This window comes from Mustela putorius, unplaced genomic scaffold (assembly GCF_011764305.1).
Source record: "Mustela putorius furo isolate JIRA1106 unplaced genomic scaffold, ASM1176430v1.1 tig00003875_pilon_pilon_pilon, whole genome shotgun sequence".
NCBI lineage: Eukaryota > Metazoa > Chordata > Mammalia > Carnivora > Mustelidae > Mustela > Mustela putorius.
In genome coordinates, this window is record NW_025422026.1 from 1,650,875 (window position 1) to 1,678,773 (window position 27,899).

Genomic DNA, 27,899 nt, shown 5'->3' on the forward strand with positions numbered 1-27,899 from the left:
CAAGGCAAATCAACCCAAAGCCAGTGTTTTAAATACCACTTTGTGCACTGATAAGTATTGTGCAACCGATATTTCTCTTTTAACAAATTTTAACTCTTTTAAAAATAATTTTATTATTTCTTCTATTATCTTCTAAGAAATTTGCATTTATATTATGTGTTTTCAGTCAGTGATGCTTTTATAGTAGTGTTCTCTCCTCTTCGGCTGGTCTTCTTCATAATGAAAAGCAAAACTCGGGAACAAAGGAGTGGCTAACAATCTGGTTGGACGTCCCTGGAGGGCAAAATTCTTGACTGGGGATGAACTCGGGCCAGCCTAACTGCACCATCCTCCGGGCCCCAGAGTGGGCACGATTCTCGCCCTCTGTTGTGCAGAAGAGCAAACTGATGAGGACAGAGTTGAGCTTGCTCAGGCCTAAGCACCGCGGTTCCATCGGAGGCCCGCCTGCCATCCGCATCCGCTGGGCTGTGACGGCCGGCCCTGGACAGAGGGTGGGGATGTGACTCCGCTGTCGTCTGTGTCTCTCTCTCCCGTCCTTTCTGCAACACAAGCACCTGTGTCCTGTGTGCCGGGCGCCACTTCTCAGATCCGCTGGAAGGAGCAGGAGCCATGGACATCCACACTGTCCTGCGGAGGAAAAGCCCGCGTGGCAGGAGGCGCTTACGTGGCCTGTCCGAGGTCAGCTTGTCGGCGTCGTTTTGACATCAGAACGTGAAATAGCAGGTGAGTTACACTTGAGCCTTAACTCGCACTAGGTTCAGCCTTCCAGAGGCACGCCGGTCCCTGCGGCCCCGAGCGGGAGTGTCGCAGCTGCCGGGTCCGCGGGACGCCGGCTGGACTGTCCCAGCCCGGGGCGGGGCGTTCACCGAGTCCCGGCCGCCCACGGGACTTCGCGGAGCCCAGGCGGAGGGGGGGTGGGGTGTGTGCCGGGCTGGGGTCACCCGGGGCGGAGCCGCCAGTGCCAGGTTGGGGGATGCTGTCGTGGGGCCTAGGGCCCGCAGCTGGACGCGTGTCCCCGGGGGGCCGGGGCTCTGCGGGGAAGACTGTGCGGGGCGGCGAGGACCCGGGAGCGTTCCGCAGAGGGGAGCTGCGGTGCCCCGGGGCTCGGGGCGGAAGCGGGACCTGGGCGGGTGGCGGGGGCTCGGGAGGAGCGACGGGGCGGAGCGTCGGGGGCGGGAGGTGGAGCCGCGGGGACGGGGCGGGGGTCGGGGTCGGGGGCGGAGCGTGGAGCTGCGGGGGGGCGGGCGGGGCCAGGGGTGGAGTCGTGAAGCCTAGGGAGGAGAGCCAGGGGTGGAGCCTTGGTGCCACGAGGGCGGGATGGGGGTGGAGCCATGGGGTCGAGGGGGCGGGGCCGCAGTGGAGCTGAGGGGGGCGCGGGGGCGGAGCCCTGGGGGGAGGAGCCTCGGGGGCGGGGCCTGGGGTCGAGAGCAGAAGCCCCGGGGCGCGATCCCGCCTGACCCAGCTGAGTGCAGCCGGAGACCCTGCTCACTACTGACCAGCATGTCCTTCGTCGCGGTGGCCGAGGATTCGGACTTCCCCATCCACAACCTGCCTTACGGCGTCTTTTCCACCCCAGGCAACGTGAGCTGCCGCACTCGGCCTCCGGGCGGGGACGGGAGGGTGCCGCCTCCGCTGGGACCCTCGCCCCGGTCCGGGAAACCTGTGGCCAGTGCCCAGCAGGCAGGACGCGGGTCTCTGGTTTCTCTGCTGGACGCGCCCCGCGGAGGGCCCCGAAGTCACGGGGTGGGGAAGGGCCGTGGTTCCCCTGATGGACGCGCCCCGCGGAGGCAGCCCCTTGCCCGAGGTCACTGAGGGCAGGAGGGAGTGAGAGGGGGCGGGTGGAGGCTTTGGGGCGGTCTCTGGAGGAGCCTCTGGCGCCCAGCGTATGTGCGTCCGTATGTGGGTCCTGGTAACTTTCTGGATGGGCACATCATTGAGCCTCTGGGCCTCAGTTTGTGCGGGCGTGTGCGGGGATTAAATGCGGAATGAACCTGCCGCTGGCTCTCCCAGGCTAGCAGAGCAAGTGCAGTTGTTGTTTTGTAGGGTTGTTTTAAGATTTTAATTTTTTTGAGAGAGGGAGAGAGAGAGCAGCGAGCTCGAGCACGAGATCGAGGGGTGGGGGCGTTGAGGGAGGAGCAGGGGGAGAGGGAGAAGCAGAGGCCCGGCTGATCAGGGAGCCTGCTGTGGGGCTCAGTGAGCTGAAGGCAGATGCTTAACCGACTGGGCCTTACAGGTGCCCCAATGCCGGATTAGTGCTGCTGAGCAGTCGAAGCCCCAGGTCTTACTGCTTCCTCCAGAGTCATGTCGGTTTGTTAACTGTCCCCTGAGACACTGTGTTATGGCCACTGTTCATCTGGCAGGTTAGACCCTTAAACTAGGATTGGGAAAATGTTGAGGTCCTCAGCATTTTTAGTAGCTTAGACTGATGAGTCCTTTGCTGGCCTTGAGCTAGAAGATGTCAAGTTAATCTCCCTCCAGCTAGAATTCTTTAAGCTCAAGGGTGGACTCCCGGGCATTCCCTTGCTGATCAAAAGGAGCCTTATGGACAGAAGAAGGAGCTTTCACTTAGTAAGTGTGGTCGGATTGGTAGAAAGAAATCTTTGAAAACTAGGGGTTTATCAGCAAATCTGCAAGAAGGTCCCTATGGAGGGACAGCAGGTTCCCTTGAATTTATTCACGGTATGTTTTGCTCTGTAAACCACAGAAGCCCAGAATCTGCCGGCTCCCAGCAGTGTTCAGGAAATATTTGCTAAGTGAAGCTGCTGGCAGTCTGCCCCTTCCCCTAGTGCAGACCTTTGACCCCAAGTGACGGGCCTTCTGTGGGCCTGTGTGCAGCAAATGCATGGCCTACAAGAGGCCATGTGTGGTTTCACAATGGCCAGGCCTGAGCAAACATTGCAAGGCCCAGAAAGTTAACTCTTGGTCCCCTGGAGGGACAGGAATACAATGAGGCAGGTTAACCCTTGACCCATGTTAGCCAACCACACTCGTTCCAAGCTCTAGGGCAGATGACTCCGAAGGACTCCGGGATGACCCCGGGATGACCGGGATGAACGCCCCTTGGAGGGTGGCTGGTGGCCTTTGGACCTGAGCCCCTGCTGTTGGCCAGTTAGAATGTGCAAGGACAGCCACTGAAGAGGCTGGAGACAGAGTCCCTTCCCATGGCCTCTGAAAAGCACATTGCCCCTCGGGCATTCTGGAAGGCTCAGGGCGTCCTCCTGGGGCCGACTGCCTGAAGCTGTCCTGCCCTTGGTGGGCTTGGCAGGGTCACGGCTGCCTCTCCAGATTGGTCTGCTCGTCAAGGCTCCTGTCATTCCTGCATTCATTCTCTCATTCAGGGAACACCTGAGAACCCCAACTCTGGGCCAGACTCTGGGAAGGGGTCGGGGATCACAGACACAAGACACCCTCCCGCCATCTCAGGGTGCTTGGGTTTTGGTAGAACGCAGGAGGCTTTGTCTGTGAAGGTGGGAATGATGGCCTTGGCTATGGGGACGCCGCCCCTGGTGGTCTGCAGCCCATGGCCGAGTGGTTAGACTCCCTGTAGTCTGGCCCTGCCTCTGCCTGCTGGCCCTCTGCTGGCCCCAGGCACACTGGCTGCCATTCAGTTCCTGGAACATTCTAAGAGCATCTTGCTGCCTCGGGACCTTAGCAGGGATTGTCCCTTCTGTCTGGAATACTTTTCCTTCTACCCTGTGCGGGTCTAATTCCCTCCCCCTCTTCAGGACTCCGCCTCAGTGTCACCTCTCTGATCCGGCTCCCTGTTGCACCCCCAGCCAAACCTATAGCCCATGCCTTTGCTTCTGGACAGTTGGCACCCATCCTTCCCCTGTCCTCGGTGCTTGAGTGACCTTTGTGTCCTCCTGGTGTGGAGGTGAAGCTTCCTAACTGTTTTTATCTGAATGGATGTCGGCCCTGTGGCCTCGAGATAAGAGATTTACAGACAAGAATTGAACTCCCACAGCAAACATGCCATTCCGTTACTGTCCACATTTCATGGAGGGGGGCACTGAGGCTCTGAACGGGAAAGAGCCCTGCTGCAGGTCTCACAGCCAGTAAGAAGCAGAACTGGGGCTGGACCCCACGTGGGAGAGTTTCCCAACCCCGTGCTTTTCTGTCTTCATCAGCCTGGGCGTGGGGTAAAGCTTTCCTCTGAACGTGGTCTGTGGGAGAGAATCTGGAGGCAATGCATGTGCTTTCTCTCGCAGTCAGACCCGTGGGCTCTCTCTTCCCAATCTGTCTCCCTCACATGAGGCAGGGGACCCTGGGCCCTGAGAGGACTAGGGACTCGTCCCAAAGGACAGTATGGTGAGTGACAGAGCGGTGGGGACTCGGGTCCTGGATCCTGGCCAGGAGCCACTTCCCATCCAGCACTAAAGAGTTCAACTCTCTGCATTGTTTTGTTTTTAGTTTTTATTTTTTAAGATTTCCTTTTTAAGCAATCTCCACACCCAACGTGGGTATCGAACTCACAACCCCGAGATCAAGAGTCACAAGCTCTACCGACGAAGCTAGCCAGGTGCCCCTTTCCCTGGCATTTAAAGTAGACTGACCCCTGTCCTCAGGTCAGGGGCATACAAGGGCGCTCTGGGCTCGGCTTACAGCTGAGGAAGCTGGCCCCGCGCTTGTCACCCGGTGTCGGAGGTTGCTCTCGCATTGGCTCCTTCCTACCTTCAATGGGCCTGGGGCCAAGGTCAGAACATGGCTCCAGGGTCTGCCGTGCACACCCCACAGAGGGTGGCCACTGGGGTCCAGGAGCTCATCCATCATGTGCGTTGCCATCTGCCGAAGGGGGAGGCTAGGGCCCGAGGAGTCAGAAGTGCCACCTGGAAGGAGTAGCCAGGCCCCCAGGCAGGGCTGGGTCATTGTGTGGCTGTTGTCTGCCCCAGTCCCAGGGCCCAACGGGTACCAGGAGATGGCTACCTCCTCGAATCCTGCTGAAATGAGCGGCCAGTGAGGAGAAGGCCAGCCTGTCATCCCACCTCTAGGCTCTCTGGAGCTGAAATGGCAGAACTGGCCACCCGGGAGAGCTGGGAGCTCAGCGGTGCTTGGGTCTCTGGTTCCTTGTTGATCAGCAAAGCTCAGGAGCAAGGGCCAGGAGTCAGAGATGCAGCTGGATTTTGTCGGGGCCCACATGTTCTCAGCAGCTTGGCTTTGTGGCCCCTCATGATCTGACTCCGTCCCATTTGAGCCAGAGCAGGCCTCTTTTATCCAAGCTCCTGGCCCTCAGCCCTGTGCCTGGGACACTCTGCTCTGCTGTGCAAAGAAATTCCCCTGAGGGAGGGCCTCAGTTAATCCCGGGAAATAATCCTGCTGCTCAGTGAGGTGGTGAGCTCCTCATCACCAGAGGCATTCAAGCAGTACCCGAGGAACTTCCCTGGGGACTTGCCTCTGTAAGGGGCTTGGACTAGGCCTCTTGCACCTAACCCCTCTCCAAGGGATGTTGGATTTATTTCCCATTCAGTGAACATAGATTCTTTCCTTGTCCTGGAAGCAGAGAGGGTCACCGGTTCTGCCCAAGCAGAGATCCCTGGGGCAGTTCAGTCCACTGGGAGACAAAGGGAGTTGGGACCCAGGCGCTAAGGACCCAGTTCCTCAGTCCCTCTCCTTAGAGGGCCATCTAGAGGGGGGCCCCATGGGCTCCTGACTAGCCAGATTTTTCAGGTAAAGAATCATGCCTGCCAAGGCCTTCCCCAGCGCTGACCAAACGTCTCCCTTCCAGCCAAGGCCAAGGATCGGTGTGGCCATTGGCGACCAGATCCTGGACCTCAGTGTCATTAAGCACCTCTTCACGGGGCCTGTCCTCTCCAGACACCAGGATGTCTTCGATCAGGTAGGACACTGAAGCGGCGCGTCGGCTGCATTTGTGACAGACGGCACCAGCCGGGAGTCAGTCTCAAGTCCACGGCCCTGTGGGGTGGACATGACTTTACGGCCGTGGGAATGGCCAGGTGCTGTGCCGTCCGTCCGTCCCACGGGTCAGGAAGAGGACAGAGTTTACCGAGCGCGTCCCATGTGCGGAAAGCTCCACACGTCTCCCGTCCCTCTGGCGCAGGACCGGATCCTCGGTACCTGGTGGGGCTTTCATCGGAAATAAGCCACGATTCTCCCATGGCACGTGGCTACTAGGATCGGAGCCCCGAGACCATGGTGCCGCTGCTCTCACGGCGCCAGGGCTGAGAACTGCCCCGCGTAGGGGGTGGGGTGCGTGGGGACTGAGCCCCCGCAGATGGAGGGTATGCTTCTGGGACAGGAACACAGCCGCCTTCGGTGGTCCCTGGCAGCACCCAGCACTGTGGCTCCAAGGCTTTGCCAATCGTGTGCAAACCAGGGGTGGCGGGGGACACTTTCCCCCGGGGCCAGAGAGAAAGTCCTGGCTGTGTGAGGGCCCCGAAGGTGGCCAGCCCCTCTCCCAGCCTCCCCCATGGGCCGTCCCCCCTCTCTGTCCCTGTGCAGCCCACCCTCAACAGCTTCATGGGCCTGGGTCAGGCTGCCTGGAAGGAGGTGAGAGCGTTCTTGCAGAACCTGCTGTCCGCCAGCCACGCCAGGCTCCGGGACGACACGGAGCTTCGGAGACGGTGAGGGGCACGCGGATGTGATGGGGGCAGGTGGGGAGGAGGGGACAGTGCGGTCACGGCCATCGTGAGCCACCGCTGCAGGCTGGCGGTGGGGCTCTGGGCCCACTGGGAGGCCCCACGTGCCTGGACTGGAGGGTCCCGGCTGGGTCTGGCCCACTCCTGCATCAGCACCTTCCGCGTCCATGCGTGGCTCTCAGAGAAGGAGTAATTTGGCTCGTTTTCTAGAGAGGAGGCATCGTGGCTCTCACGGGCCCAGGCCCTCCCCAGGAGGCCTGCTGCAGCCTGCTCGGACCCTGGCCAGCCTGGGGTGCTCGCCAGAGACCAAGAGCAGGATTCCCGGGCTGGTTCGGTCCGAGCCTGCGGTGGACGGCCAGAGCAGGGACCCCCCTTCTCCTTTTGCGCTTGACCTTGAAGGCCCTGATTCTCGCACTTGACCTTGAAGGCCCCGATTCTGTGTTACAGGGCATTCACTGCCCAGGCTTCAGCTGTGATGCACCTGCCGGCCGCCATAGGTACGTAGGGTCCCTGCACGGGAGCCGCTCAGGGGACCAGGATGGCTGGAGGGCTGCCTGGCGGGGGTGGGAATGGGGCGGGGTCCAGGGCTCTACCCCTTGCCCTTCACGGACCCAGGGTAGTCTGAAAGCCAGAGCCCTCGTGGGGGGTTGCCGGCTGCCGGAATTTGCAGTTAGCACTGGCTCCCTTGACAGCAAATCGCTCTGTCCTCGAAGCCACAGGACATGCTCCCAGCTCATCTGTGAGTCTGAGTCGGGGGTTTGAGGAAAGAGGGTCCTGGAGAACCCCCGGCGGAGCCCCCGGCAGGGGGTCTGGTGGAGGTTTCAGTCGGCCAGTTGCCCTTGTGCAGACTCCCTTAGCTGAAGCAGAGAGAGGCCCTGCATCCTCTGGGTGCTGGTGCCCCTGTTCCGGGCTTCGGGAACCCAGGACTGCGGGGCTGCGGCAGGCCTTGTGCTGTGCCTGCCCCGTTTGTCTCTGCAGCCTGCGTCCTCGCACAGCGTCTGGCGGGCCTTCCTGGTGGGGAATGTCCTTCGAAGGACGGGTCCGTGCGTCAGGCCCTACCCCATCCTAGGGTGTGCGGGTTAAAGCAGCTGAAGGGGCAGAGCACAGTGCACGGGTCAAGCCGCCCGCCTCGCCTGGCTCCGCAGCCGCCGCTTCCTTCCAAGGGCTCTCCTCCTCCTGCCTCCTGTGTTGCTCCTTTGGGCAGCTCCTGTGGGGGCAAGTCCCCGCCCCCTGTGAGGACGGGGCCTGCGGGACGGCTGCAGCCCGGCCCCCGCCCGCTCCTGAGACACCAGCCCCTCGGCCCTGCGCCCAAGCCAGGCGCCCGCCGTCTCTCTAGTGCCACCTCTCCTAGAGGCTTCACGGGGACGGCCTCACGCTGCACATGAGCCTTCCTGTCCATCCCAGCATCACCCGAACTCCTTCCCTGTGTCTCCTGGAGCCTTTACTTTTTGTTAAGGAGAAACGAGCTTTTCATTAAGGCGGTCTTACAGAAATGGGTTTGAATTGGGGTAAAATACATGTAACACACAAGTTACCAACTGGGTGACGTTGGAGTGAACCGTTCAGCGGCATCGTGCACACAACTCTGGCGGGGCCTCTGGAATCGCGTGCCTGTCCCGGGAGGGTGGGGCGTCTTCCTGTCCGCCACCTTTGCCAGCCCCCCGCCCGCGATCAGGATGTGGACGTACACCAGCTACTGAAGACAGGCAGGCAGTGGGAGCTCTGTGAGGACCTGCTTGGGACCACTGTGTGCTGGGCTCCTGCCAGGGCCCTGGGTGGGGTCTTACGGCGGAGTACGCAGCCCTGAGTTCCTCCCGAGTGGGCGCAGGGACATGCGGCCGTCCCTTGTCATGGCTCAGAAGACGCCGTCTCACAGCGTTTTGAAGGATTACTGTTGGAATGTCTGCCGAGGGCCACGGTGACCCCCGCGGGGGCAAAGGGAGCATGTCCCTTTAGGGCTGGGATCGGGATCGGGATAAGCACTTATCTATGTATTTATTTACCAAAGATTCTATTTTTAAGTAATCTCTACTCCCCAACGTGGGGCTTGAACTCACAGCCCTGAGATCAAGAGTCATACGCGTACCCTCCCCGAGCCAGCCGGACGCCCACCATGATAGTGCACTTTATTTGGTCATTTCGTGCCCTGTAGGGTGGGGCCTGGGTGTGACCTTTCTTGGTCTTGGTTACGGATTTCTTCTTCCCAAGAATCCCTCGGCTGTTACCTCTGGGGTCGGACTGTGAAGGCAGTGTGCCCCCTTCTCCGCCTCGGGGCCATAGAACCTGTGTCCTCCCCCTCCCCCTCTTCCTCCGTTCCTTGTCCCCCCCCACTCCCTCCTCCCTCCCCTCCTCCACGTGTCCCTCCTCCCCCGCCTCCTCCCCCGCCTCCTCCTCTCCCTCCTGGATCAGTCCGGCCAGAAGGAGTAAGGGAAAGGTCCTCACAGTGTTGCTAGGGTTTGGGCCCAGACAAACAGGGAGCAGGTGCAGCTCAAGCAGAGGCGTGGGGAGCAGAGCCCTGGGCCGGGAGCGGTGAGGCGGGAAGCCCCGGGAGGGGGAGGGTGTCCGTGGTCTCTTTTAGTCTTGGCTCCTTGTTCCTCGTGGTTCAGAACAAACCGTGAGTGAGGCCCATTTGTGCGGCATCTGGAGCCGGGCTTTGGACTGCGCGGCTGGGGTGTGCTCCCGGGACCCGGCGTGGCCCAGACGCCTGGTGGTCCCGTCTCTGAGACCGACCCTCCCTGTGCCGGGCAGCCGGCCACCCTGGGGACCTCTCGTGTCTCCTCTGCAGGTGACTACACGGACTTCTACTCGTCCCGGCAGCACGCCACCAACGTGGGGATCATGTTCCGCGGCAAGGAGAATGCGCTGATGCCTAACTGGTGTGTCGGGGCCCGGGGCGCACCCAGCGCACAGCCAGCCTTTCCCCTTCCAGCAGCCCGTTTCCCAGGGTCAAGAAACCAGGGTGGGGTGAGGGACCCACCACGTCCCACCTCAGAGGGACCGCCCCTCTGTCCTCCAGGCCCCTTCCTCCAGAGAACAGGGGCCGGAGGTCCGTCCCGGAGCATGTGTGGCCCTTCTAGGCTCCTTCCTCCGTAAGCCGTGGATCACGGCTCTGTGGGCACGCCTCGCACCCTAGCTTTCTCCGTGCCTCAGGCACACCCGTGCTCTTTGCCAAAGTGTGGTCAGCCCACAGCGTGAGCCGAGTTCAATTCTGGGATCCGCACGGGGGCTGCTGGGGTCTCCGAGGCTGGGACCACTGTTAGCCCCGTTTCGTGGGGCAAAAGTAGGCTGAGGAGGGTGCGCTTGCCCGAGGACAGACGGGGCCAGGGGCGGCTCCTGACTCCCAGGTCAAGGCCACGCCCCACTGGGAACAGGGAGCCAGATGCTGTGTTGTCCCCTGGGGTGGCGGACATCTCGATTCCGAGGGACGGAGACAGCAGGTTAATGACCCAGAGATGTGCAGCGGCGAGGCCAAGGCCGCAGAGCAGGGCGGGCGAGTCCGGGGCAGACCAGGCTCTGGGGTACAGGCTCCGGGCCGAGTGGGGCAGCCGGGCCGTGTCCGCCCGCAGGTGGGAGCGAACGGGCCTCTCTCCGGTGTCGGAGGTCAGGCGGCCCACAGCTATGCCCTTCTCACTCTCTGCACGTGTCCTTTACCACACGGGGTGTGGGTGCGCCCACCCTCTGACTCCCTTCCCCCAGGGGCCAAACTCTTGCCGGTTTTCCATACTCTCCCACACGTCTGGCCTTCTCCCTGCCCGCCTCTCGGTGCAGTCCCTGCTCTCTCATTAGTCTGGAGGAACGTTCTGCAGGTCATAGACACGGACCCTTCGCTGTGGAGCAGGGTAAATCCTTCCTCCCGGCGTGGCGTCCTCTTACTTGGCTGTCTTTCCCACACAGAAGCTTTACACTCTCGTAAAGCATGTCCGTCATCTTTTTAAATGACATTCACTTTCCTGCCGTCCTGAGGCTTTATCCAGCCCAAGGACTTGGGACATAGTCTGCTTTGCTCTGTGCACCTCCTGGAGCCTTATATGGCACAGGTTTAGACGTGCAGCCCACCTGGAATGTCCCTATCCGCACGGTTCTGTCCTGTGGTCCTGGTTCTGCTTCCTGGACAGCCGCACGACTGCGCTAAACCGGTGGCTTCTGACGACAGACATGGAGCCCTCGGGGCTCTGGGGGCTGGCCTGGGGCTGAGGTTCTGGCCAGGCTGTGCTCCCTTCAGAGCCCTCAGGGGACAGTCTGTGCCCTTGCTTCTCCAGCTCTGGGAGGCTGCAGCTGACCTCCAGAACTTTCTCATCGGGGACAGCTGAGTCCCCGTGAAGCACTAGCTTGCCGGCCCCTCCCCGGCTCTGGGTGCACCGCTGTCCGCGATAGCTCTGAAGCAGACTCGTGCCAGCCTTTCCGAGCCAGCAGCACGGTGTCGCCGCGGCTCCCCTGAGTCAGGGCGGGGGCCAGCCCCTCCTCCAGCGTTTGTGCTCACGGTGGTCCCTGTGCACGGCGTGTGTAGACCACACTGTGCTTACCCCTTGGCCCGTGGATGGATGCTTGGGGCGGCCTTTGGGCTTTGGAACCACGTGTATGTGTGTGCACTCCTTTTTGTTTCTGATTCTGGAAACTGTCGAAATCTCTTCTGTGGCGTGTAACGGTCGGCCTCCCCCCCCACCCCCATCAGGCTGCACATTCCCGTGGGCTACCACGGCCGCGCCTCCTCCGTCGTGGTGTCCGGCACCCCGATCCGCAGGCCCATGGGCCAGATGAGACCCGACGACTGTAAGTGGCCCCAGCGCCCGGGCCTCACTGGTGTCCGCTCCATGTGCCCACGTGGCCGGTTCCATGGGCCCGGCCCCCACCACAGCCTCTCTCTCCTGCTGCCCTTCCAGCTAAGCCGCCCGTCTACGGCGCCTGCAGGCTCTTGGACTTGGAGCTGGAGATGGTAAGCCGGGCCTCGGTCTCCGTGTGGGTGTCCCACCACAGCCGCGCTCCCCGGGAGGGCTGCCCGGGCTCCTTCCCCTGCCTTCGTGTTCGTGAACTTGCGAAGGGGTGACCGGCCACGTCCCCCGCAGTCCCCACAGAGTCGCAGGGCTCTCAGGCGGATACGCCCCAAGTGAGGGAATCAGAGCGCTGGGCGGTGCTCCAGCGTTCTGTTCCTGAGTCACCAGCAGACGATGGACAAGGTGCCCTTTGACAGAGACACGCGGGAAGCAGGGTTAGGGAGTGATTGGCCGAGGCAGGCCCTGTATTTCTGCAGGAGCCAGGCGTCTGCACCTGCTCATCCCAACTGTGTGTGTTCTGTATGGACGGACTCTGTGCGACGGGGTTGCCCCACCCCGCTCCCCCCGGCCCCACCCACCGGGCAGTGGAGCTCGGGCCCACGTAATGTCAGGACCATGGCTGTTTCAGGCCTGCAGGTTCTAAATTAAGCTTTTTGTTTGAGACACCTGTAGAATGACACTCAGTTGTAAGAAATAACACGGAGAGCCTCCGAGCACCCTCCACACGCTCTCCCCAGGGGTCACGTCCCGCAGGGCGGCACCTACCGTCGTCTCCGCCCCCGGACGCTGGCATGCGTCCCCGAGCACCCCCCACACTGCAGGGCTGGGCACTCTACCAGGGGCGCTGAACTCTGGGAAGTCCCCACGGCGGGGGGACGAAGACAGTGACAGGGGAGGAGCTGGACCAGGCGGGAAGACTCTGGCGCAGCTCTGTGGGCAGCGAGAGGGCAGGAGCGGAGCCCCGTGGGGGCACGCGCAGGCAGGTGGGCGGCAGGGAATTCCCACCTTCCCACCGTCGGCACCTGTGGTTTCAGGTGGCGTCCTGGGGACCTGTGAGTGTCCGAGACAGCAGGTGGAGGAGGAGGGGTTGTGGGGCCACTGGGTGGGGCTGTGGGAAGCCAGGGCTGGCTGGAGGCAAGCTGGATCCCTGTCCCTCCGGTCCTGCCCTGTGATTCTCCATGGGTTCCACCCAGAGGCAGGAATGCGTGGGCACTTCCCTACAGCAAGGCCTTCCCAGCCAGCCCCCTGCTTCCTGCGGCAAGGGTGCCCTGCGGACCCCGAGAGGAGTGGGCCAGCCTGGTGGCGCCAGAGAGGCAGGGGGGAACAGGGTGGGTCTGAGGGGGCCTGCAGGCCGCCGCCCCGCCTGTGTTGGTCCTGTTGGCGGTGGACACCAGGCCGAGCGATGTGCGGAGACGGTGCAGGGTGGGGAGCACGGACAACCCACTCTCAGTGGTGCTAAGATTCTGCAGAAATCGGTGCCCCTGGTTTTTTAAATTTTTGAATCTCGATTGAAAGATTTGCTGTGTTGAAACACTATCACAGAACAAATCAAACTGACAGGTCTTGCCAATGTCACAGCCGGTTCTGTGTGTGTCTGCCCACTGTTTTCCGCATTTCTCCCTGTGATGGTGTCTCCGGCTTCTGCTGGTTTCCCAGCACCGTGTTGGGGACGCCTCTGCAGAGGGGGAGGGTGGCGGGGTGGGGGCCGTGGGGGATGCCCTCTCTGGCCCTCCTGGCTGCGTTATGGAGGCCGGCTTCTGATATTTTTTTGATACGATTATACACCCCGGGATTTCTGTCCCCCATAAGCCCGGCGTAGCTGTGATGCAGAAATGCCTGTCATTTCACGTCATAGCTGAACGGCAGCGTGGGGGGTGGGTGCAGACGTGCAGGGGAAGGGGCACAGCGGCCGGGGGCTTGCTGGGGGTGGGGGAGCAGGGCAGTCACAGGGTCCAGAGTGGTCAGGAGGCCGTGGGTGGTCCCCACTCTCCCAGGGTGACCCGCTGTCCGCTCAGGCACATTCATGACTTAGAAATGCAACGGATTCATAGCCTACCTGGGTCCCCGGGGGCAGTCCTGGTCCCTGGCCCGGCTTGGAGACGCCTGACTCCGCCCTCCAGGCCAGTGCCCCCACTGATCAACTTCTCCCCCGCGTCAGGCTTTCTTTGTAGGCCCTGGGAACAACTTTGGAGAGCCGATCCCCATTTCCAGGGCCCATGAGCACATTTTTGGAATGGTCCTTATGAACGACTGGAGTGGTAATTACTGGGGAGGGCGCGTCCTGAGGCCAGGCTCCCTGTGCGTGCCCTGCTCTGGCTGAAGTCTGGGTGCTGGCCGTGTCTCAGCAGCCGTGGCTGGTTTCGGGGTCTGGTGCTGGCCAGAGGTTGGGAGCGTGGCTCGGGGGTCACGCAGACATCTCTGCTCTGAGTCCCGAGCCAGTTACCGCCCTGCTCTGATCTCTGGTGTTCCTGGAAGCTACCTGGAGACAAAACTGACATTTTCGAGCACCTCTGTGCCCAACCCCCACTGGGTGCTGCAGCCCTGTGTGCCCCCGTTCACAGGGATGGGTTGGGGCTCAGACTAACTATAGTTAGTCGCTGGGCAGAGATTTCAGACTAAAGCAGCTCACCGTCGCAGCGGCTCCTGACCCCTGTGCCGAGTGTCTGAGTCCCAGCCTCCCTCCCACCCCCTCACCCCCGGGGAAGGATGAGCTTCCAGCCCCTTCCTGGGGGGATGCCTGCCTGCTCCTTCTCTTTGCTGTAATCCGGCGCAGTGACCTCAAAGGACCTCTGTCCTTGGCCCTGAACGCTGTTGCCCGTGGTCCCCATGGTCCTGGGCAGCCTGGCTGGGGTCGGGCTCTGTCCGGTGCTCCTCGGTGGAGGGAGAACAGAGCCTTGGGGCCCTGCTCGGCCCTTCTTCTGCAGCTCGGGACATTCAGAAGTGGGAGTATGTCCCTCTTGGGCCGTTCCTCGGGAAGAGTTTTGGAACCACCATCTCCCCGTGGGTGGTGCCCATGGAGGCCCTCATGCCGTTCGTCGTGCCCAACCCGGAGCAGGTAGGTGTGGGTTCTGCAGGAAGCTACCCCGCGGGGCCTCTGCCTCGCCGGCTGCTTGCCCACCAGCCGTCCACACTGTGGGCATCTGCAGCCAAGCTCGGTGCCCCCCGTGGGCCCACGTGCTGGGGGACCCCTTGCTGTGACCCCAGGCAGGCCTGGCACCAAGCATCCTGCCTGGGTTTTCCCTGCTCCCCGCACAGCTCTTGGGGGAAAACACAGAATTCGGCACCCTTCGGAGTCCTCGGAGGCCAGTGGGCAGGGAGAGAAGGGGTCCTGCCCACGCCGCCACCTTGCACGACTTCGCCAAATTCCTCTCTGTGCGGTGGCGCCCCCTGGAGCCCAACTTGTAGAGTGCAGCCTGGAGCCAGCCTGGGTCCTGTCCCAGCCCCACTTTCCAGGCCTCCCGCCTTGTGACCTCTCCCTCCTGGACACTTGGCAGCCCCCCGCCCCTCCCCGCGCTCTGTCCCCTGCCTCCCATGTCTCCCCGAGGCCCGAATGCTCTCAGCCCTCTGCTGCCCCCGCAACTCCCTCCTGGGGCGCCGGCACCCGCACTGCCCTCCCGCACTGACATCTGTTGTGCTCAGAGCTTGGAGTCCCCCTGCGAGCTGATTCCTCCTGAAGCAGCCCCCCCGCGGCCCCCGCTGCATCCCTCCTGCCCCTCTCCTGTCCACCTTCCTGGGAGCCGGCCCTGCCCAACATGGTCTCCACGGGGCCTGTTACTTATTCGAAGTTTTCTTTTAAAGCAGGTCCCGTTTTCAAACTCAAGTAATGTGTTTAGAAAAGGAAGGGTTTTTTGTTTGTTTTTGCTTTATATCCCTGCCTGTGTCACTAGCCAGCCAGTTAATCATAAAAAGAAACCCGTAACTGTTACAGTCACCCCAAATTACTCGTGCGTTGCGAGTCTGGGGACACTGCGGTGGGTGGGCGCCGTGTGGACTCCGTCGCCTGGCCGCGGGGCTGCCTCCACAGGGCCTGCTCCCTGGCTTTCTGGGGACAGTTCTGGTCTGACCCCTGTGCCCTTGAGCTGTGGGTGGTCCTCCCCTGGCTTCTTTCCTGAGCCTGGACTGTGAGACCACCCTGGTCCCTGCTGTGTGGGGGTCTCCTACCTGGGGGACTGGGGGGGGCCCCGTGCTGGGGGAGCAGGTGCTGGTACACTGTGGGGGCCCCCCAGGCCGGCACCATCTGTCAGCAGCCCCTGTACTATGCTCGGCCCTCATAGGACCCCAAGCCCCTCCCATATCTGCGCCACGACCGGCCCTACACGTTCGACATCAGCCTCTCCGTCGCCCTGAAAGGTACTGCCATGGAGTTGGGTGGTGTGTGTGTCCAAGGCCGTGGTGGGCTCAGGTGGCCGTGTGCCATTGCCCAATCGCTCCTGAGCCCCTGGGGGGCGGGGACGGGGCAGAGAGAGGGCAGCACCTGCTGCGGGGGGTCCTGCAAAGGGAGGAGAGCGGTGGGGCACCCTGTGCTCAGAGGACACCACAGGGACCCACAGGGCATCAGCGGCCTGTCGCTGCCAGACGGCACAGAGTCCAGGTCCTCTCGCCTCTGCCTGAGTCCCCTCGCCGCCCGCCAGACAGGACCCACCCAGCCTCTGCGCACGCCCCACGCTCCATCCCGGGCCTGTTGGAAAGCCCGGCCCTGCTCTCTGGGGCCCCACAGCGGTCCCCCACACCCCACCCTGGGTCCGCTCCCAAAGCCTCACAGGTGGGGCCTGCGTGCCCTGGAGGCTCTTCGTAGAACATTAGTGGCAGGTGTGGGGCTCTGCAGGCCGTGGCTCAGGCCCACCCCGCCCCGCCCCTGCTCCGCTCTGGGGCTCTGCCTCTGCGGGTCATGGCTGAGTCTGTCCGCCCCAGGGTGCCGTCTGTCCTTTCATGTTACACTGCGGGAAGATGAGGCTCAGAGAGGACAAGGGATTCACTCCAAGTCACTTCGGGGGCTACTGGCCAGGCTGAGAGGAAAACCTGGTGTCCTTGGATCTAGGCTGGTCTCTTCCGACCCACCGACTCTCTCTGGGGCCCATTTCTGTCTTGGGCTCATCTGTCTGCCTAGAAACATCCAGGGGAATGCCCAGTGGGGGTCGGGATGATTATCAAGGAGGCATGGTGTCCAGAGACAGAGAAAGATCTAGAGGGGGAGAACTGAGCTCAGGGATGGCTTCCAAGACGCTGTCCCTGCCGCAATCCTGAATGTGGTGTTCTCACGGCCCCAGCTGGGATCTGAGTGACAGGTTTGGCCCAGGGCAGGCATGGGGACCCTGACCTGACCTCGGCCAAAGAGCACACCTGTTCTGTGCAGTCTCAAGGGGAAGCCAGGGCCAAGGTTTCTGAGGAAGTAAAGGGTTTTCTAGGTGTGAGCACGGCTAATGGCCTGGGGTCCTGGCCTGGTTCATAAATCCTGCTGACGTACATCGTGAGCCTGGCGCTGCCCGTCTTGGGGAGAGGCAGACAGGCTCCGACCTGCACACGGTGTCCCGGCGCTCGCCTCCGGGCAGGTCCCCGCTCCGATGTGCTGTGAGCTGCCTGTTTCACGGGCCACAGAACCACTTACCTTACAAGTGGTCCCCCTCCCTGATCCAAGGAGTCACGTCCCCTTGTTGACACTGCTTGTGTTTCCAACAGGAGAAGGAATGAGCCGGGCAGCCACGGTGTGCAAGTCCAATTTTAAGGTGAGCTTTGAAGCCGGGCTGACCGCTTCTTGAAAGGGTGGGAGGTGGGGTCGTCCTTCCGGGAAGGAACTGGAGGCTTGCTTCCATGCTGGGATATGGTGATGGCTCAGTGCATGGGGCTGGAGCTTCTGTGGCCCTATTCCTTTCCAAATAGACCACGAGGCCACGGAGACCCCTCCAGATGTAGGCCATGTGGACATGACTGGTGATTTCCTTGGGGGAGTGATCGATGTTCATGTAGGGTCCATGGGCTTCTTCTGTCCTGGTGGGGAACGGATTGATCCGAGCGACTTCCATCTGCTTTAACCGAGCTTCTCATCGAAGCGGAACACACACGCAGGAAAACCTACAAATTCAGAGTCAACATCCCTGCATGGCCAGCAGCCGGGCTGGGGAACGGGAGATTTGCAGGCCCTCCACGCCACCCCCCACCTCCAGTCATGTCATCTCACCCCCTCCCCCTGCAAGGGGACCGTGAACTCAGTCTGCTGTTCAGTTTTATGGAATCGGAGGGTACAGCGTGCGCTCTCTTCCCTCCGGCTTCCCTTGCTCCCGAGTTGTGGCCGTGCGGTTGGGCCGGGCGGCTGGTCCTCGTGGCGCTGCCGTCTGCTGTGGTCCGTTATTGTAGGTCCACCGGACTTTCTGTCTCCGGAGACAGCCCAGCACCGGTTCTCCGCTCCATGCTTGGTGGACGCACGCGTTGTTTTCCTCTGGGGCGAGGACAGACTCCCTGGGAACAATCCAGTACAGAAATGGGTGCGCGGGCACTTTCCGGTGGGGTGTGTCCAGGAGCGCCGCCGCTGGCTCGCACAGCCCATAGGTGTCTACACTCAGACGCAGTCCCCAGGAGCTCGAGGCAGCCCGCACACCCCCGCAGCCCGTCCCCTCCTGGCGGCCATTCGCTGCTCGTCCAGCCCGGTGGGGCTGCCCTGCACCTTGGCCCTCGAGCTGCTCCAAGCCCTGAGCGAGGCATTTGCGTCTCGCTAGGGAGTCACACAGCTGGGCACCTTTTCATGTGTTTTCCGAACACGTGAGCATTCTCCGAGCAACAGAGTCCTGCCTCCTGTAGTCTCCCTTCTAACGGGGCCTTGTTCTGGGCTCCTTAGGCAGCTCAGACATCAGGGGGCAAGAGCCCATTCCAAGTTCTCCTGCATCTGGACATGTGGTTCCAGGAGCGGCAGATCTCAGCGGCTGTGGGCGCGGAGAGGCGTGGGCGGGCACTGCCTCTGAGCGTCTGGATGGCCCCGTGGTCCTCGGCCCCCTTCCCCAGGCGGAGCCCCCTTCTTGTTCCTTCGTTCCCAGGCCCGCCTGACATCCTGCTGGCTCTGGTCTTCAGAGCCAGGGAGACAGGGTAGACACGGAGTATGGGGGCGGGGGTAGGCAGAGAAGCCTCTGCTTGTTGAGGTTCGAAAGCACGCCAGCTCGGGACCCCAGGGTATTCACAGGGCAGCAGGCAGATGGGCAGGTTGTAGACTGAACATCTGAGCAGGGAGAAGGTCGGCCTTCTTGGAGAAGACCGGCTGGGGATGCCTGAGGGAGCAGGGGAGCTGAGGCCAGAGCACAGCCTGGATCGAGGGGAGGGGGGATCCCGGGAGGACAGCTCGTGGTTGTTGTGAATGACCGGGGTGAGCTGGTTGGGGCACCGGGAGAGAGCCCAGGGGAGGCCGTCTGTCATGGGTGACTGTGCAACTGCCAACCAGGAGACTGGGGTGAGCCACCTCCCTGTCCCTGTGTCCCTGCCCACAGCACATGTATTGGACAATGCTCCAGCAGCTGACCCACCACACCGTCAACGGCTGCAACCTGCGCCCTGGGGACCTGCTGGCTTCTGGAACCATCAGCGGGCCGGTGAGTCTCTGAGCCTTGGGCGCTGCTCGCGTAGACAGCCTACTCTGCACACAGACCTGAGGCCCTGAGCACGTCCTGCAGAAGGAGCTTCCCCCCAACCCCTGGGCCACATCTTACAACTCCTCCTTCTACAGCTTCATCTGGGGTGCGGTGCATGAGGGGTTTCCTTGCCAGGTGCAGACCTAGAGACATTGTCTCCTCTGCTTGGGGGACAGAGTGACACATGGGGGAGTCAGGGAGTGGCCGTGGCGTCTGGCCATCACTGGCTCATATGCACCCTCCCAGGATGAGATGGCCCCTCTGTGATTGCCCTGGCCCCCCCGTGCCACCATGAGCCCGTGGAAGAGTCATAGAACCTTAGGGGATGGTGCCTGTGCCTGTCGCTTCCTGCCGGGTCCTGACCGCAGCCTGCGGGTCAATGGGAAATCTCTTCCCAGTGGGAGGGCGTCGGGTTCATTCACTGCAGCCCCCGGAGTGGGCAGAGGCCTGGGCACCCTGTTCCAGTGCTGCCCGAGTTCCGAACAATGCCAGCAGGGCACGGGGCAGAGGTCCCACCGAGGCAGGGTCTTTGAGGGGCACAGCACCCTGTCCCTGCCTGGGGCTCCTCGGCTTTGCCAGGCGTCCGCTCTGCCCCCGACACGCTCACCGAGATGTAAGTACATGTGAGGCTTCCCTCCCCTTGCTGCGACGAAGGAGCCGGAGAGCTTCGGGTCCCTGCTGGAGCTGTCGTGGAGGGGAACGAAGGCCATTGACCTGGGGGACGGACACACCAGGAAGTTTCTACTGGACGGCGACGAAGTCATCATAACTGGTGAGGACGGCCCCTCCGTCGGATCTCATCCCCTCTCTGGCTTTCCCAGGCCACGTCTGCTTCTCGTGACCTTCCCCCCAGCCCCGGGGCACTGGGGACTTTAACCCTCAGATCCCGGGACCGGAAAGACCCCGGGAGTCCCACACTGCCTCCCTTCCTCCGGAGCAGAACTGGGGAGCAGTGGCAGGCCCCCGCGGGGTTCTGGGCTTTGCCATGCCAGGACCCCGTGTCCTGTGACCGGGCTGAGCTAGGACGCTCTGCCTGCCAGATGTTATCACTCAAGGGGAAGGCCCCACGATGACCCGCAGCGCCCTCTGTCCCGAGTGCACCCCAGGTCCCACTGGCGGTGTGACCCTCACCAGGTCCTTGACCCTCCTGGAGTCTGCTGCCTCGTCTTTATTTATGGACATTTTATAAGATTTCATGTGTCTGTTGGAGACAGAGATCATGAGAGGGAGGAGGGTCAGAGGGGGAAGCAGGCTCCCCACCGGGCAGAGAGCCCCGTGCGGGACTGGATCCCAGGACCCGGAGATCATGACCTGAGCCGAAGGCAGATGTTGAATGACGGAGCCCCCAGGCACCCCTGTTCCTTCGTTCTCGCACACCTGCTGTGAGGCCCCTTCTGGGGTCCAGTCATGAGTAAGGCAGATGCAGGGTCTGGTCTTCGGGAGCCCCTGGCAGGGTTCAATCGCGTGCCGGGGGCCTCGCTGCCAGTAGGTGCTGGGACGGAGGTCCCCTCGCGGCAGTGCTCGTCGGGACCCTGACGCACTCCGAAGCCCTTGCTTCCCTTCTCAGCATCGCGCGTCTCTCCAGACCCGTGTTTGAGAACGCTTGCGTGCGGGTCCGTGAGCACGCCCAGTGCCCGTGCTCGCACGCCGAGTGCCACATTGTCGCCCTACTTCCTTGGCCCCGTCCTCGGGCCGCTGTCTCTTCTGTGGGCCGCCTCTTGACCCCCTTCTGTGGGTATAGGGTGCTGAGCGGCCCCCAGAAGGGGCCTCACAGCAGGTGTGCGAGAACGAAGGAACAGGGGTGCCTGGGGGCTCCGTCATTCAACATCTGCCTTCGGCCCAGGTCATGATCTCCGGGTCCTGGGATCCAGTCCCGCACGGGGCTCTCTGCCCGGTGGGGAGCCTGCTTCCCCCTCTGACCCTCCTCCCTCTCATGATCTCTGTCTCCAACAGACACATGAAATCTTATAAAATGTCCATAAATAAAGACGAGGCAGCAGACTCCAGGAGGGTCAAGGACCTGGTGAGGGTCACACCTCTGTGCAGCTGCCCGCCCCAAGCCACCCCTCCGTGCCGGGACTGCCAGCGTGTGTCCTGCCGCTGGACACCGGCCTCAGGTCTGCGCTCCCGTCCCCCATCTGCTCCGGGCCGCCTCCTGGCTCCCTGGGGCCTCTTGCTTCCGGTGTGCACCTGCCGCCCCTCTGATGCTGCCCTGCCCTTGGGGGAGCCCCATCGGACACCTGCGTGCCCGTGGGCTCCCATCTTGCTCAGCCCGGGTTGTACCCTTAGGACACCGGATTCCGGTTAATTGTGTGCGTGTGTGTCCCGGCTGGACTAGCAGCCTGGACTCCTTCCTGCTGTCACAGATGGCCACACACCCGCTGGCTTAAAACACCAGAAATTCACTCTCTCCCAGTTCCGGGGGGCAGAAGTCTGAAACCCAAGTTTAGGCAGGGCACCCTCCTTCTAGTGGCTCTCGGGGAGGACCCGCTCCGGCCTCAGCCGCCTGCTGGTGGCTCCCGGTGCCCCCTGCGGCCACATCCCTCCACTCTCTCCATCCATCCTCACCCGCATTCTTCCGCGGCTCCCGTCTCGGTGACGCGCTCGTGATGGCCTTTAGGGCCCGCCAGGGTCATCCCCACATCCAGGACCCTAACTTACTCACGCCTGCAGAAAGTGCGGTGTGAGGGGCGGTCCGGGCTCCAGAGCCGAGCGCCCGAGTTCTTCGGGGTCATCGGTCAGCCGATTGCACGGTGCTGCCAGGGCCGGCGGCGGCCCCGCGGGTCTCTGCAGGCTGACTGTGTGCGGACGCACAGCGGGAGTTGTGCGCTGTTGCTTGAGTAAGCGATGCGGAGCTGGTAGAGAAGGTGCAGGCAGAGCTCGGGCCTCACCGTCCCCACGGCCCCGTCACGGCCGGACTCCAGCTCCGCGGAGGTTTGCTGAGAACCTGCCGGGGCCAACCCTGTCGTAGCGTGCACGCCGCCCGGACTCCGTGTCACACTCACGGGAGCCCCCGGCCCAGGACTGCTTGCCCCGGGTTATAGAGCAAAGAGCTCAGGTTGACAGCCGGCGGGTTGCTTGCTGGCGGGAAGCTGGGGTGCAGCACCGGTCCTCTCCGTGGCCGTGGACCTCTCAGTGGCCACGGTCCTGTCTGCAGCCAGTCTTATCTCCAGGGTTTCTTTGATGCTTCTGGACCCATTGCAGGCCCTCGGTCCTCCTTTAGGGGCTAGAGCACCAAGCCCGAAGCGTTTTCTGGAGTTCTGGGTGGGGAGGGAGTTGGAATGGGAGAGGAGGGGATGGCAGCTTCAGCTCCCTGTCCCTGCCCTGGGGCCCCCACCAGCCATCAGGCAGCGGCACCAGCCAGGGGCCCATGTGGCTGTGGGACGGTCTCAGCCCCCATCGGTGCAGCCACACCACTCCCTTGCAGCCCCGCAGCTCAGGCTGTGCGTCTGTTTGCTCTCCACTCTTGCTCCGCGGCTCCCCCAACCCCCGTGAGCCCCGCAGACGGTGTCCATCCTCGTGCTCCCTCCGTGGCCCACTTTTGGGCGAGGAGGCCTCCCCCGTCCATGGACCGTGCCCCGCTATTCTTCCCCCCATGTCTCCTGGCCCCCATAGCCCCATCCCCTGCAGGATCTCCTTTCTTCTGGTGTTGATACAGACTCTTCCCTGGTATCTATTACCTTGGACCGTTTCCCCAGGAACATAGAGAAGGAGAACGTGACGTGTAGAATCAGCCCCATCCTGAGCCCAATGCTCTTGGGGGTAATCTTGACGTCAGACGCAGAGCTGCACGAGGAACACAGCAGCGCGGTGGTTTACGGGGCGTGGGCCGCAGGCCAGGAGCCGCGTGTTCCCCACACGCATCGCCACCGGGGCTCCCGCGGTGCCGTTATTCTGGTTTACAGAGAAGCCCTTGGAGGTCCTGGGCGGTCAAGGACTTGGACTAGAGCCACACGGTGTGCAGGTGGCCGTCCCAGAATGCAGCCAATGGCCTTGGGACACAAAGCCCACCACTGTCGCCCTCCACAAAGGTCGCGACCCTCCCCCATCTGCTTTCCGAGGTCGTTTCCTCTGGTTTGGTTCTCTGCCGTGATGCGGTTGGGCCCTCCTGACGCTCCGTTGGCAGAGAAACCCCTGGTTTCAGGCCCGGCGCTGCTCCCTGAGGCTGGTCCCATGCCCCCCGGGCTCTGCTGTCGGGGACAGTGTGTACCTGGAGGTGCCTTCTTGGAAGCTGGGGGACTGGGCTGCACCATGGATTTGCACCCCCGTTGGTGGGATGGAGCGGGGAGTGGGCCGCAGCTCAGTGTCCAGGGAGGGCTGGGGAGGTCCAGCCCTTCCAGAGAAGGGGGGGGTAATGCTTTCACCTTCGCTCTCAGAATTGGTGATGGCAGGGGAGAGGAAGGGGAGCTGGCTCTGACCTCTCGGGTCCCTCTACCCCTGCATGCTGCATGGACACACCTGTCCCAGCTTCTCCTCTCTAGACCCGGGAGCAGCATCCTGGGGGCTTGTGGACACTCTGGGGTCCCTCCCAGGCTAGGTGTGGCTCCTTTTGTCCTCTGGCCCCGTGGGCTCAGCCAGGACAGCTCTGCCCTCGGGACATCCCGCAGGTCCACAGATAACCTTGGTTGTCATGAGCAGGAGTCTGAGATGCCGCTGAGCGTCCCGCCATGCACAGCCAGCCTCGCTAGTGGGGACACCCGGCCCACGCCATCAGCAGCACTGTCGGGGGGGAACCCATCTCGGCCACCTGCTGTGCAGTGTGCGGTGGGAGGGTGTGGCCGGCCTTGCCCACGGGGACGGCCGGTGGGGAAGGGAGACGATGGAGTCATGGTCTGTGTCCAGGAGGTGGGTGGTGCCCTCGTGGGACCAGGGCAGGGGCCGTGTGACGGACCGCGTCAGGGAGGAGGATGGGCGTCAGTTCCTGCGGCTCGCCGGGGGGAAGGCCCTCGGGAGAGGCTGCCGTTCTGACTTGGTCGCTTTGATGTTTATGTTTTCTCACGGGTGCTGGACCCTTGTCCCCTCGTATCCCAGCCAGGCGCCAGAAGGCCCAGCCCCAGACGCGGAGCCTCTCTCCAGCAGGTGGGGGTGTCTGGCGGTGGGTTGGTGTGACTCAAGGTCATGGCCAGCCCCTGCGGGAGCCCCTGGCGCCACCCCCTCACCTGCTCTGGCCTCCAGGAGGCCCAGGGCCTGGGGGGAGGCGATGCAGGCTGAGTGGCCTGGGCCGAGGCCTGACCGTCCTAAGTCTGGGCGTTTCCATCCGCCTTTTCTCTGGGGCTGCCCCCGGGGTCCCTTTAAAACACAGCTGTACTGTCATGTCTTGCTGGAAACTGCTCCGTGAGCTGCAGTGGCCTCAGAATCAGGCTCAGAGTCCTTAACACGGCTCGTCAGGGCTCCCTGTAGGCAGCCTCTCTGGGGCTCACGCAGCAGCACACGCCCCTCGGCCTGGGGCTCCGTGCCTCGCAGCACTGTCCCCGCGGTGGTGAGCTCTTACCGGCCCTTCAAATCCCAGCTCAGATGCTCCCAGCTCCTCCACACTGGCCTCTTGGAACCGTGCACACCGCACCCTCTAACTCCCATCTAGCCAGGCCTCCCCGCTCTCCAGATGCCCCCTCCTACAGCCTTTCCCTCCTCCTGTAGAAGTGGGATCAGAGGCTGAAGCCCACATCGGTTGAACCTCAGGCGTCTGTGGGACTCAGGCAGTGTGGCCTCTGGTGCATTCGCAGACCGGGGCTTTGAACCCAAGCCCCCTTGGGGGAGGGGTGGCCCCCATCAGGAAAGCTGCGAAGCCCGTGCTTCTGAGGGCCCCTGATGGCAGGCCATGCCTGGAGTGCCTCTCAGTTCCCCTGTGGCTCTGCTCGGCTTCTGGGGATGGTGGTTCTTCCGTTGAAAATATGTGTTTGTCGTTCCTGCGTTGGGCCCAGCGGACTGGGCTCGGGCTGTGCTCCCGCCGAGCCCGGCAGCCTCGTGGCTAACCCTGTCCTTCTCCATCCCAGGACACTGCCAGGGGAACGGGTACCGCATCGGCTTTGGCCAGTGTGCCGGGAAAGTGCTGCCCGCCCTCTCGCCCGCGTGACCGTCTCTGCATTGCTGGACGTGAGGAGCTCCCCACCCTGTCTGGGCGTCAGCGGCCGTCTGTGGGGCTGTGGGACTGGTGCTTCACGCAGGGGTGAATAAAGCCCGTGTGCTCGGCCTTCCTACTCTGTGCCTGTGCCGTCGTGGTGTGTGAGCGTCACTCGTGCCCTTGATCTGCTCCAGGGGACTCCTGAGAGACACTGTTCTGTTTCCTCATTCTTGAGTGATGCGCATCCGCGTCCTTCCCATCACACGACCCCTGGGGCGTGGAAGAGAGTGGCGCCTGCACTAGTTAGGGTCCTTGGAGAAACAAACGGGAAGATACCTAGGTGTACAGAGATGTGGCTCGTGTGATTGTGGAGGCTGACAAATCCACAATTTTCAGGGTGGGCCAGGAGGCTGGAGACCTAGTGAAGACTTTGAAGGTGTTGTGGAGCAGAATTCCCTGCTGCTCTGGGGAGATCGGGCCTTTTTCTCACAAGGCCTTCAACTGATTAGATGAGGCCCATCCACATTATGGAGAGTTTTACTCAAAAGTCCACTCACTCAAATGCTAATCTCACCTGAAAAACGCCTCCGTAGCAACATCTAGACCAATGTTGGACCAAACATGGCCCAGCCAGGTCGACACCTAAAGTCGTCACAGCACCCCATAAACCCAGTATTCCTTGGGGGCTCACTCATGAGGGTACGTGAGGTAAGGACTTGGTCCACGGGCTCTGTGGCTGTCTCAGCACATTATAAGCCTTGGGCAGAGCCCCCAGGTTGTGGACACACACGCCCAAACTCAGACCAGAAAAGGGGCTGGTGGCTCGCTTTGCTTCCCTTGTAAGCCCACGAGAATCGGGAGAGTGAGCCCTACCCATGGCAGAAAGGCAGCCCCAGACCCAGCTGGGTTCCTGGTCCACGATGACTTCTCTTGAGATGACGGACCTCACGGCAGAGCAGGGAGCGGGGCTGAGCGTTCAGAGGCTGTCCGTCAGATCATGCCATCCATTCATTCCTGAAATCTTTGTCGGGAGCCCCCTCTGTGTCGAGCACTGTTCTAGGCACAAGAGATGCAGCAGAGCACAGAACCACCCACCCTCAGCCTTGTAGGGGGCCTTTCCAGTAGGAGAGAGACAGATCGTAAGCAGAGGGACAAGGAAGACAGACCGCGTGTGAGGTAGCAGTGAGTCTCTGGGACACTGGGGGGTGTGGGTGTTGTCATAAGCAGGTGGTCAAGGGAGGCTTAAGTCTCAGGTTCTCAGTGCTTTCCTGCCAGGCAGCCAGAGGGAGGGAGGGAGCCAGCTGGATGGCTATCTGCAGAGAGAATGCTCCAGGCCGAGGAGCTAGTCAAGCAAAGTCCGGAGGATGGAGTGTGTGTGTCGCTTCTAGGAACATCAAAGGGCTGGTGTTTCTCCCTTGAAAGCATTCAGGGCCGGGAAGTCTGGATTTTATGGCAACACAGTGTCCTGGAGAGCCCACAATGCCTGTCCTCAGCATGTGATTTTCATCCTCAAGGCTGCCTCGTGGTACCAGAGGCTGCTGGAGCTCCACCCACTGTGCCCACATTCCAGGCTGGCAGAGGAAGGAAATCAAGAGGCGGAGGGTGGGGGTGGGGGGCGGATAGAACATCCCCTTCTGGCTGAGTTATGTCAGTTTAAGCAGCCTCCCTCTCTCTGCGATGAGTTCCACACCACACTTCTCATCCTATTTCTTGGGCAAGAACTTAGTCACGAGACCACACCTCATTGCAAGGAAGTCTGGGGAAGCAATCTTTGAGCTGAATGCATTGTTTCTTCAGTTAAAACTAAGCTCCGTGGCTAAAGGAGAGAAGAATGGATACTGGGGGGGGGGGGGGGGCGGGGCACTGGCGTCTCTAGAGCCCGCAGGCTTGGACCTGCTCGCGCAGCTGACTCTGACAGAGCCGAGCCCTGGGCCAGAGTCTCCAGTCTTGGCTGATTTCAGTGGCAATCCTGTATCGCTCAGATGGCCAAATATTCTTTCTTTAACAAAGGTCTGGCATGAACTAAAGGCTTTTTGAGCCTGTGGATGGGGTTGGCAGATCTAGGGGCTGGTCCAAGGATGAGGCTAGCCTCGGGCCAAGACCGAATTTTTGGGGACAAGGGAGCTTTAGGATTTCAGGTACCTTATTGATTTTATCTCAAAGATTCTGGACACAAAATGGATCTCAAAAGTGGTTATGTTTTTCTTTCTTTAGTTTGGAAGCATGTATTTTTAACACCGTTGGGAAAAATTACCGAGACAGGGTTGCCTTCCAAAGCACGACTCTATCTCCTGTATCTGCCTTTTCCTGTCCCCTCGGCAGGACCCCCAGGCCTGGGGAGAGGCAGGAAGGGCTCAGAGGGGCCGCTGACCTGAGGGAGGTGGCAGCAGGCAGGGCTTCCTGGCAGAGTCTGCTGTTCCGTTTGTTGGGTTTGGTTTCTCGTGCTCTCAGAGACCAAGACTGGGGCCAGGATTATTCCGAGACTGAGCCAGCAGCTGGAGCAGAGGGTCCGTCCCTGCAGCAGGATCGGGATGGAGCATCTCGTGTCGCTGACTGGTGTAGTCTGATCATTCGAGCCATGCCTGCCTTCTGCAGAGGCTGAGCTCCTAAGGGCAGTGAGCTGCCACTCGGCAAAGCTTCCCCACGAGCTCCCACAGGGCCTGCCCAGCTCAGCATCTGTCTGCTTAATGAACGGATGAGCCTCTGGGAGATCACAGGGGCGGGCTACGTCTGATTCCCACATCTGCCCCAACCCAGAGACACCCGGAGACCCACTTCTGCCTCCGTATTTAAGAGGTGTGAAATAGAAGTCCTCCTGTGCTCCTGCCTCGACGTGGCATGTTTTCATAACGACACAGAAGTA

At 61.8% G+C, this 27,899-nt stretch overlaps 1 protein-coding gene across 2 annotated transcripts; it reads left to right on the plus strand.

The window, feature by feature from the left end:
* Nucleotides 1–573: 573 nt before the first annotated feature.
* FAH (fumarylacetoacetate hydrolase) lies at nt 574–25,172 on the plus strand. 2 transcript variants are annotated; one of them, XM_013062036.2, is made up of 14 exons: nt 574–723; nt 5,723–5,833; nt 6,457–6,578; nt 7,041–7,090; nt 9,379–9,469; nt 11,266–11,363; nt 11,474–11,526; nt 13,524–13,623; nt 14,290–14,420; nt 15,640–15,715; nt 17,042–17,088; nt 18,835–18,936; nt 19,630–19,747; nt 24,969–25,172. In XM_013062036.2, the coding sequence occupies exons 3-14, from the start codon at nt 6,475–6,477 to the stop codon at nt 25,046–25,048; spliced, it is 1,050 nt and encodes a 349-aa protein (XP_012917490.1). In that variant the 5' UTR covers nt 574–723; nt 5,723–5,833; nt 6,457–6,474; the 3' UTR covers nt 25,049–25,172. The 2 variants fall into 2 exon arrangements, with proteins under 2 accessions (XP_012917490.1, XP_004763686.1); XM_004763629.3 differs by lacking the exon at nt 574–723 and adding an exon at nt 1,391–1,581.
* The last annotated feature ends 2,727 nt before the right edge of the window (nt 25,173–27,899 follow it).